The 11544-nt window shown below is 36.6% G+C and overlaps 1 protein-coding gene across 2 annotated transcripts in view; it reads right to left on the reverse strand.

Moving 5' to 3' along the window:
- Positions 1-11544, reverse strand: part of DPY19L1 (dpy-19 like C-mannosyltransferase 1) — a 69530-nt gene that overhangs the window by 23340 nt on the left and 34646 nt on the right. For both annotated transcript variants that reach the window (XM_039862733.1, XM_039862734.1), the window contains 5 exons: positions 10831-10930; positions 8305-8382; positions 4486-4572; positions 2321-2380; positions 1711-1791 (listed from right to left, as the gene is read on the reverse strand). In XM_039862733.1, the coding sequence (XP_039718667.1) occupies positions 1711-1791; positions 2321-2380; positions 4486-4572; positions 8305-8382; positions 10831-10930 (406 nt within the window). The remainder of the gene's footprint in view (positions 1-1710; positions 1792-2320; positions 2381-4485; positions 4573-8304; positions 8383-10830; positions 10931-11544) is intronic.

Below are 11544 nucleotides of genomic sequence, written 5' to 3' on the forward strand. Positions count from 1 at the left end.
TCACCATGGGGCTCTGAGCTTCTCTGCGGACAACATCAGGCTTCACCAACCAGAGTGCTGACAGACAGGAGCAGGGAAGGAAGCCCAGATGCGCCGAGCAGTGGCTCGCTCGGTCTCCAAAGAAGAGGGAGGGCGTCTAATTATGTCACCAGAGAAGGGCGGGAGCAAACGCTTCCCAAGGGCCATGTGACCTGGTCATCTTCTTCCTTTACCCAATGTCACAATTAAGAATTGATGAGCTAATGCCCTTGACTGATGGTACAGATCTCCAGAAATATCAAGCTGCAACTAAATTATTTCTAATTTGGAAGTAACTTTTGGGAGGATTTTTTTTGGCCCCGGTGACAGAAGTGACAATAGTCATTTTGACCTGAATCAACATCCTAACTGCTTGTCTTGCCCCAGTGAGGAGGCGGATTCCAAAAACCTGAGACGTGGGCTGCTTCGCTGCACTTTCTGCTCCTTCTCCGCATCCTGGTGACACAGTCACCTCGCAGCCCTCCCCTTCGCAGGTGACTCTGCTTGGCGTACCCCTGCGGCTGTACCTAAGCGTGTCACAGCTTCCATGACATTGCATTACAGCTGCCAGACCTTGTTCCCATCTCCCACTGGACTATGTCTTATTCAGTTTCGTATCTCTAGCATGAATCTGCTGCCAGGCACACAGCAGGTACACACTGAATGAATGAACACATAAACACATTTTAGACCGTAGTTTTATACTTTTAAAAATCTTTCCACAGGTTGAAGATCATCTATTTACTAGCTCAGTTGTTTTCAATCATTTTTAGAAAAAAAAAAAAAAATCCCTTGTTCATATGAAAACCTGTATAAATTTCCAATAGGTAAGAGATTAAAACTAAACTGCCTTGCTGAAAGAGGGGTGGGCAGGGGGGCTGGGAAGTGAGGATCCCCACGAAGAGTCCACAGAAGTCCCAGGTTTCACAGAACCCAATTTCAAAACCACGGTTTTAATCTGTTACAGGAGGATGAAAGATAGCCAGCTAAAATAAATTACAGAAAAAAAATACGTGGTTTACTTTGCTCTTTCCATGTTGGTTCTTGTGTTGCTTTCTTTTATAAATTTAATTAACATGATTACTAAAACACCAAAGTAAAGTAGGCAAAGCAAAATTAAGGATACGAAGAATCCTTAAAGTTATAAAGCAGAATTCTCATTTTCTCTCCTACCCAAATAGCAAAACAAAACAAAATAACAACAAAAACTTATCTTAATAAAGTTAATTTGGATTAAATTACATATAAAGGCTCATAAGTAAACCTTTCACAAGCAATGACCAGAAAACTGAGGGAAAAAAGAATAAGACTGTAATATTATCGACAGTTTCAGAGGCTTTTTAACAGTCTTTCTCTGTTACAAAAGGGGATTATAAAGAAACCAGAGGAAAATGGCTATATATACCTTGAACTCTGAGCTTAACTCTCTAGAGCTTTCTTGCTTTAGTATTTTCAAATCTTTGGATATAGAAAAACCAATAAAATAATTATGTCGAGAAGTTAATTTTGGAGAATATAGATTACATACATAGTTACATTTACCTTCTATTATAGGAAATAGATAAAATAATAGATGAATAGACTTCATCTTAGAATTTGGTTTAAGTAGTGGTATTTTAATAACTCAAGAAATTCATTTGTAGGCTGTGTGATTTTTTTAAATCTTTTAAGTTTAAGCAAAAATGCACTTACATCATCTGCAATGCCAAAAATTTTAGATGTCAAATACTTCAGTATGACAGTTCCAAACAACCAAAAGCATCCTTGGATAACCTACAAAAGAAAAATGTAACAAAAAATAAACAAACTGATGCTTCATATAGCCATTCTATAAATATGATCTAAGAAGAAAAAAAAAATGCTCTAATCACATGTGAAATAAATATCTTCATAACCAAGAGAAAATGTTAAAAAAAAATGCACCTTAAGTTAAAACAAATGTTACTCCAAAATCAAAAGACTATCACTAAAAACATAAACACACAATCTTATTATGAAAATTAACATATTTTATAGATTTTGCAGTTAAAATCCCCTTCTACTAAGTTTCTTACACATGTAGTACTCCTTAGAAAAAACATGGATAATAAATAAAACTGGAATTCTTCAACTACCTATCAAATATTAATACTAACTTGCTTTATGAAAGGGCAATTTGGTACATTAAAATTGAGACATAATATAATATAAAACTGTCAGATGCTCTGCACTGCATAGATCATTTCCTTAAAAGTAAAACAAAAAACCATTGACATATTTTAGAGAAGGAAAAATGTATGCATTCAAATAGATTGATTCTTACCCATAAACTAAGTTCAGATACATTTATTTTCAAGAAATGTGGTTTCATTGCCAGTACACTCTGCACGGAGAAAATAACATACAGTTAATACTTACAGACAAAGATTCAAGCACCAAAAAGTACTTTGAAATAATAAGACCCTCAAGAATCTAAAATTCAGTATATTGTCGATGTTCCACACAGCATCCCCACAAGCTCACTGACTTCCAGAAATAGTACTATTTTAACCGTAGCAAATTAGGGTAGTGACTTAGTAAGGTTGAAAACAGAATCGCCATATATAAATTTTTATGGCTGATTTTATACCCCTGATATACCTAAGAACCAAGAAGTATAAAACAATTTCAGAATTTTAGACAGATGTCTTATAGTCCTAAGATTTTCCCTGAGTTAAATATTAACTCTTAGAATAAACTACAAATGAGTTTTTAATGGGTCGACTAAATACGTTTCCTCTATCAAATCTTATGTCTTTCCAGGTACGTAATAGACTCCCAAAATACAGTACCTATAGGGATCAATATCCACTTTAAAGTTGAGAAAAATATGGTTAGAGATCAAAACATAAATATATAAACCCAAATTAAATCTTTTCAGAAGTTTCTGAATATCTGAGAACACAAAATGTGATGATTCAGGTTTCAAAGTGTTAACTATAAATAAAAATAAGCAAATGTTTGTTTATAGTTAATATGCAAAAACATGCTATATTTTGTAACTATTGCCATCATTTATTTTTATATACCAAAACATATGAAATATGCATAAACACGCACAACTCATATCTAAGGTATACCTCAGTGTCAAGGACCCCATAGGAAACCTGACATACTGTAGGTGCACAACTGAAGAAAAAGGAATTTCCTGCAAAATGTACCTAGATTTTATTTACACATGATCTTCCATTCAACGGCTTCCCTACACGTAAGTCCCCAGCGTCATGTGCTCTGACCTGAGTGGTGGCAAGACCTGCCCGTGTACCCACGCAAAACAGAGAACTGAGCACATCTTTGCATCTCCTAGTCCCTGCCAGAGTTCCTAAGCTGGAAGAACTGTCATGACTCTCCAAGCACAGCAGCTCAGCTGCCAACTTTTATCTCTTGCCATTGTTGAGAACACAGCGCCACCGCACGCTAACTGCTCATTTCTGGGACTAAGCATACTCAGGGCACACCACCTGGGATGGGTGGTAGTCCACAGTGGGAAGAGGACGCATATCCTTGGGCAACGAGATCTTAAACAAACATTATTTGCAAAATGGGGCGAAGAAACAGGAGGTTCCGGATTTGCTAGTGAGTTCTAGAAATCAAGAAAGCCAAGATGATCTGAGTAACTTAAACGATTATTCAAGAATATATTTCAATAACGATAGTGCAACATGCTTTTGGTGTCTTCAGGAAACGGACCTACACACTAACGCACATACATTTTAAATATAAGGAATAATTTCTCTCCTCTTAGGGCTGCAAACCATTGTAATGGTGAAAGCAATTGATAGGGAAAAAAAGGCATTACCACCTCGGGAAAGTCGTTAAATTCGAAAAGATTTATAATTAGAAAGTCATCCTGTGAAAAGTGGCAGAGGAGTTAGGTGACTTTTCATCATTTGTTCTAATTCTGTAGTAAGACAGTCTCCTGATAATCTAAATCTGTAGTGACTTAGCAAAATATAACTATGTCATCACCTGGTTTAAATTATCTGAATATTTCATACAAATAAACACGGAGAGGAAAAAAACCTAAAAAACCAAAGCCTCAAGCCTCTGATCCCAGTGGTACAAAGAGCAGAGACTGCTGTGAGATGGAGCCGGGGAGGAGGGGGGGCGGAGCCAGCGTGGAGCAGGACTTGGATAAAAACTATGAAGGGAGGGGGAAAAAGAAAGATAGAAACCTTTCTAAGATTAATCCTGGGACAGAAAGATGAGGAAGGAGAAGGAGCAGAATAGACTCTGAGGCAAGGTGCTATGCTTTCCAATATTAATCCCTGTGTTTCTTTCCTGGTCTGGAACTGAGTACTTGAATACTCTATCACATAGGTGCATACAGGAAAACAATGAGATGCTTCTTACAGAAAATCCGGCACGGATTCTATGCCAGTGACAAGGAAACTGATGAACCATTAGTTTCAAAAACAGCCATGAGTCATGTACTTAAAGAACACTTACCCAAATAATCACCAAAGAGGAAGCATAATAAGAAGTTAATAACATTGAGTTTCCAAACATCAAAACAAAACAAAGTGCAAGAGAAATCTGGAAAAATCCAAGAAAAATATAATTAATGCACATAAACAAAAAAAGAACATTGATTTTTATTCTAAAATTGCCCGTGCCCATTATAAAATTCAACCCATTCAATAGGGAATATACAACGAAAACAGCCCGCGACCTAGCGCACATTCCAAACCCGAAAGATCACTATCGACAGGTTCCTGTGCATCCTTCCAGACTCTGACATACAAATTCTAGTTTATATTTTTTAAAAACCACAAATGGAAACTAAAACCATAAGCTACACTGTTTTCTTTTACTCTGAATTTCAGAGAGCTTTCTGTATCAATCTAAACCAATCTAATTATTTCTATTGAATAACTAAAAAAAGTATTCCACTCTATAACAGAGTTGTACCATAATTTAATTAACTAGTCCTCTGACTACTGGTGAACACTTAAATGCCTTCCAGTTTCGTTTTGTTATTTTGTTTTTCTTATTACAAACCTGCTATGATAAACACCCTTATGTACATGTTGACACATTTATGGGATAAATTACTAGAAGTGGAACTGATGGGTTAAGGGTACACACATTTTAAAATCTGAAAAAAATATTGACAAACTGTCATACAAAATATTGTGCCAGTTTACTCTCCCACTAGCAGGGCATGAGAGTTCCTGCTGACTCACGCCTGCTAACACTGTGCATCCGTCTTTTAAATATTTGCCAATCTAATAGGAAAAAAATGTTGCCCTGCTGTTTTTTTACTTTCCATTCTTTAAAAGACACACTGTCTTTTCTTCTACATGCTGCTTCTTGTTATATGTGTGTGCATGTGTGTGTGCATGCGTGTGTGTGTTTAAAGTGCCTATTCCTACTGCCCATTATTCTATTGGGTTTCGGTTATTTTCCTTCAGTTTTCTTATATGTTATAGAATGTAGCTCCTTATCAAGAAAACACTGTATTTTCATACACATGGATATTGAAAATGTGGTGTGTATATATACATAATTTGGCCATAAAAATGAAGGAAATCTTGTCATTTGCATCAATATGAATGGACCTTGAGAACATTAAGTGAAAAGGTCCATTCAGAAAAAGACAAATACTGCATGATTTCACTTATATGCGGTAGAGTAGTTAAAATCATTGACACAGAAAGCAGAATGGGGGTTTCCAGGGGCGGGGCGAGGACAAGGAACAGGGAATTGTTTAATGGGTAAAGAGTTTTAATTTCTCAAGATGAAAAAAGCAATGGAGACAGATGGTGGCGATGGCTACACGGCAGTGGAACTGTCCTTCATGCCACTGACCTGTCCACTTGAACAGATGAAGGTGGTAAATTCTAAGTTATGTAGTTTAGCACAATAAAAATGGGGGAAAATCCTTTATGGAGACAATTCTATGTATTTTTTTTTTTCTTTATGTAACTACAGGAGTTTGTAAAGTGATAGTGAAAGAGAATATTCCAAAGTCGGTGACCAGTTCCGCAGTCGGTCCCCCCGCAAAGCCGGCGTCACTCACCCCCAACAGGTTCTGCTACAAAGGAAAGCTGTGTAATGTCAGTATTTTCATAACTATAATTTTGAGTCAAAGTCCTCATCCAGAGCTGCCTCTGCGACTGTGTAACTGACTGACTCTAAATGCTTAATAATTATTCTGACTTTTACGGCAATGTTAAAAAAAAAAAAAACCTATATTAAACAATTTTGGGGAAAAATAAGCCAAGTGTAAAAAAAAGAATAATTACTATTGAATTCTATTCATGAACAGAATTTAAAAATCCTAACAAAATAATAGCAAAGTGAATCCAGCATTGTATAAACACTGTGTTTAGCCTAGAAAAGCAAGGTTTGTTAATGTAGAAAAACAATTAATATAATTCATCATTGTAACATATTAAGGAGGGAAAAATACACAGGATAATCTAGAAAGACGCAGAAAAGCATTTGATGAAGTTTAGTCTTTATTAATTTCTTTTAAGAAGTGTTCAAAGCATGATAAAGACATGAAAAGGACAAAGAAACCAGCTTGAAGTAATTGGCCAAATCGGGAACAATTCAAGCATCAAAATAACTAATGAAAATAGTGGATTATACTGCAGTGACTAAAACGGAAGCCATTTTCTCTTAGACATAAGAGAAAAATTGGTTAAAAAAAACATGAATAGGAATGTCACAAAAAAGGATACACAAAGAATTCACAAACACACCAAAAGATGTTCAGCTTTACTGAGAGAAAAAATACAAATTAAGGCCATAAGATACCATTTGATACTTACCAGACCGACAAAATATAAAAGGATAAAGAAAAACATGAAGTGTTGTACGTTACTGTTTCTAGTCTAATCATTTTTGAAAAACAATGCAGTACTAAATTTGAAGTTGAACATGTGTATGATTTACAACCCAGAAATTCTACTACTAGGTAAATAAATATCCTAGAGAAGCTCAATATATACATCCCAGGGGGTATGTGTAAGAATGTACAGTATTATTCATAAAAGTATAAAAAAGGGGGGAAAAATCTAAGTGTCTTTCAATAAGAAAACAGATAAACTGTGCTTTATTTCTACAATGAAAATATAAAGCAAAGAAAATGTCTAAATTCCAGTATCATACAAATCTCAGAAACCTGAGGAAAAATATAAGTCTCATAAAAGGATACCATTTTTACAAACCTTAAAAACAATACTAATATTTAACAATAAAAAATACTACTTAGGAACACATATGGCAAAGTCATAAAGAAAAGCAAGTAAAATTATAATTTAAAAAGTCAGGACAGTGGTAATCTCTAGGAGATGGGAGGGGACGTATTCAGGGCACAAGGGCTTCAGAGTAACGAAGGTTTTGTATGTCAACTGGAGGGTCAGTTCACAGTTGTTCGTTTTATAATTCTGTTCACAAATCCCCAACATATTAAAAATGTCCTTTATATGTATCATAAACATAATGGCATATTATAATAACATTAAAACTACAGAGAAGAAACATAATTTTAAGAACCAATGACAAAGAGAAGAAAAATGTTTTTAAAGAATAAACAAACACTCATCAAAATTGATCACCGAGCCTTAGGGGCTTGGCTCTAGCTGTTTCGCCAATCTAGAATATTCTTCTTCGTGGCATCAACTCGGCAAACTCCCTCTCCTCCTTCCACTCTGTTCCACTCCCTGCCTCTCAGTAAGACCTGCCCTGACCATTTGGTTGGTCAGCTCACCCTCCCACCCCGAGGCTGGCTCTGCTGATGCCCCTGGGCGGCCGTGACCTGTTCTCTCCTTTCTGTCCATACTTCCATCACTCCTGACATACCGTACAAATTACCCACTTCCTGTATTTGTCATCCGCCCTGTCTTCTCTCCTTCTTGCACTCTACTAGAATGTAAATGCGTGTACGCTGAGATCTTTGCGGCTCTTGTCACTGCTGTGTCACTGCTATGCCTGGACAGTTGGTGCTCAGAAATGAACACTCCATTTCCACAGAAGGCTCCTCGATAATATGCCAGAACATGTTTCTCTTTCCTGAATTATCGCTCTTACGGAGAATGTGTAAGTCAGGCACGATCTCAAATCAGATAATACGACCCAAATTAAAAATTTCTAGGTGGCCTATTTAAAACGTCTGTTAATTCTATTTCAGTTTTTGAACGACACTTGTTTTAGTTATGGAATGATGTTATGACCAGTTTCAATTATAAACAAATCAAATACTAATCAGGAGTTTAAGGTCAAACTCAATGGGGAAAAAAGAAATTTAAAAACCATTACCATATGTATATAAATGATCTTCCGTAATTTGCATATATCAATGTATCCCACGACATATACTGTGAATAATGATGCAACCTGAAATTTAAAAAGTTAAAAATAAAAATTATATACACGATGAAGAGCTACAGAAATGAAGATTATCTTTATTGTTATTTCAAACTGGCTTATATTTATTTTGAAAGCGAGTTCTTTAGTCCCCTTCTTATCTACCAATTTATTACTAAATATGGTCAATACATTAATACAGCAAATATTGGTTGATTTTTCTCTTCTATACATGGCTCTCTTAATTAACCATGCAAAATAATCTACTTTGTGGATTATCCAAAACGATACTCATTTTAACATCAGGGTGGCTCTACTGTCAACATGCACAATTACAAAGTGCCTTGCCCAACTGAAAAACAGAAAAATTTAATTATAACATATGACAATTACTACGTACTTGCAAAAGGTACATTAAACCCCAAAAATAATTGTGTAATGCATGCGTGTGTAAAAATGCATTAAGTTCTGCTGATTAGTCACTGTTTACAGGTATCTCCATTAGTGTTCTCTTTGATTTATACAAATATTCAAGTGGTAATTACAATCAAATTGATCAAATTTCAAATTAGAAGTACTTTCATTTCAGGGTATTTTTACATTTCTTTACAGTTTTAAAGAAAATTGTGCATGTAGAGTATTGGAGTTATTTAGATGAATTAACTGATTAAATGATGAAAGTGTACCTCTTAGTAAAATATAGAAACATTGTTCTTCATGGAGAAAGCAATTCAAATTAAATTCCATGCTTCTCCTACTAGGCGAACATGACATAAACTATCAAACAGCTAAACACTTAAACATATAACTTAAGTTCTGTTCATCAAGTGTTTTATCTCCAAACAATCTACAACACATTTTCCCATTGCAGAGGAATTTTCCACTCAAATGGCTACCTTGTAATCAGCTCTTTGTTCCGCTTCTGTAGGCATGCCTGCCGCATGGGCTGAAGGGCAGAGTGACCTTGAGGTCAACTGAAGACTCACCCTCCCCTTTGCTTGTTCTGTCTAGATAACAGATGTAACCCCTTTGCTTGTTGGCCCTATAAAAGTAAGGTTACCCTTGAGCTCGGGGCCCAGATCTTCAGAGCGCTAGCTCCTCCAGGACCGCCGGCACAATACACCTGAGTTCTCCAACTCTCCTAGTGGCGCTTGGTTTTTCACTGGGCTGATTTTACTGCAACACCATCAGCAAGAAAACTAAGGTTTCCCTTTCCCACACTGCTTAAGAGTGGCTGACGTGACACAGTAACTGTGGAGGGTATGTGTTATTCAACATCAACCCCACAGAGAAGCACAGCCTCCTCCCCTCGGTCCATGCAACCCCTACAACTGCCCCCACTGCCCCCCAAAGCAGGCACCTCCACGAACTGGAAGCAGTGGGGACACTCCCTTTCCAGCCCAGGGTCCCAGCAACACGCAGCAGCCTACAGGGTACAATCTTAAGGGGTGACTCTCAGGGACATTTTAAACCAGAAACATTTGAAATGTCATCAAACTAAAGAAGACAAAAGAGGCTAAGGGATAATAGCGAAGAAAAAAATGAAGTACAAACAGAGTCTTTTTGAAAAAAATAACGGTAAAAGCAGCTAATCTTACTGACACCTTGCTACGTGCCAGGTAATGTGCCAAGGATCCTACATACATTACCTCACAGCATCCTAACACAACCCATAAAAGGAGGCTCCGAACCTCGCTGCTTCATAGACGAGGAAACTGACCCTAAGGAAAGTCAAGCAGTTTGTCCAAGCTGAGAAACTAGTCAACAGAATCAGGATTCAAATCCACGTCTGACTTCATTTCTCAAGCAAGACTTTTCAGACAACATTAAAAAGCAACTCTTAAAATGCTTTATACAAATATGCACGTGACCAGCGTAATGACGTAGACGCAGTGTGTGGGGAGGGGTGGCGCAGAAAGAGAGAAACACGAAGTTTGCTCTCTCTCAACAAGCTAGCTTTATCTTGTTTTATAGACCTTTGAAGAGAAAGACAAGAGCACATGGAAAGATGATAATAAGCTACAGATTGGTGGTAGAGTTATATAAAGTATGAGCTGTTTAGCTATTTATCCTATGTTAGCCTACATATATTTATCCTAGGTAGAAGAATGTATAACACTATTCAGAAAAGAAATACATTTTAATTAAGAGAATACTCCAGTAACTTAAGAGAAATACTTAAAGGGTATAGCACTAGTCAGTCCTCTTTTAAGCACAGTAATAAATACTGAACAAAGATAAGCATACTTATATATTGAGGTCTATAAATGTATTCAATTAGGACACAAATAATTAACACCCACTAACAAATACATCTTGTATATTTCCCTACTGCAAACTTTGTTTAAAAATATTAACTAAAAAACACTTCAGGACGTAGAATCATATAACATTTCAGTTCTATAATTTTATACAAATGAGTTCACATAATTAAACACAGCAAGCTTCATTCACTTTAAATAAATTAAAGCCCCTTACCTGAGTAAGAAGTACAAACTGAGCAAACTGCCATGGAAGCATGAAAAACACATTGGAAATGCAGAGTGCAATCAAGCTGCCTCTGTAAAGTTTTGTAGCCCTTGAGAAGACAAATAAAGATCAGTAAATTTAACCACCAAACATTCTAGCATAGCTCCAAACTGCAGCAACTCAGAATCTTTAAACATGATCTCGTTATAACATAAACCGGATGTAAGATGAACCAATGGGTTAGAAATTGTACCTCCTGATTCTCAATTACAACAATTTTCTATGAAAAGTAAATACCCATTATTACTGTAAAAACAAACAAAGCCTGCCAGAGAGAGAGCATCTGGACCAGCATATCCACTGAAGTTTTTCAAACTATATTTTGGTGGAATCATAATCAAATATATGAGATGCTCCAGCCAAAAGATTCATTTGGAGAGACAGAGGATGTCTGTGAAACGAATCACAGAAAGCAGCATATCCTAAGAGAGAAGGATTCTGCAGACAAGTACTGCAGGGACTCAGACTACAGGCCACACAGCCGAGGGAGACTGTGGAGGACTTGGGGACACAGCAAAGAGAAAAGGAGCAAAGGCCACTCCAGAGCCACCTGGAAAGGTCTGGCTTCGGTCCTGGCTTTTGATTTAGGGAATATTCTGGAGAGTGAGGTGGTTTTCTTTTTCATGTTAGTTTTAAGAACTACCTGTCTCCTCAGTCAGTGAG

The sequence above is a fragment of the Pteropus medius genome, unplaced genomic scaffold (genome assembly GCF_902729225.1).
Source record: "Pteropus medius unplaced genomic scaffold, Ma_sr-lr_union100, whole genome shotgun sequence".
Taxonomy (NCBI): Eukaryota; Metazoa; Chordata; class Mammalia; order Chiroptera; family Pteropodidae; genus Pteropus; species Pteropus medius.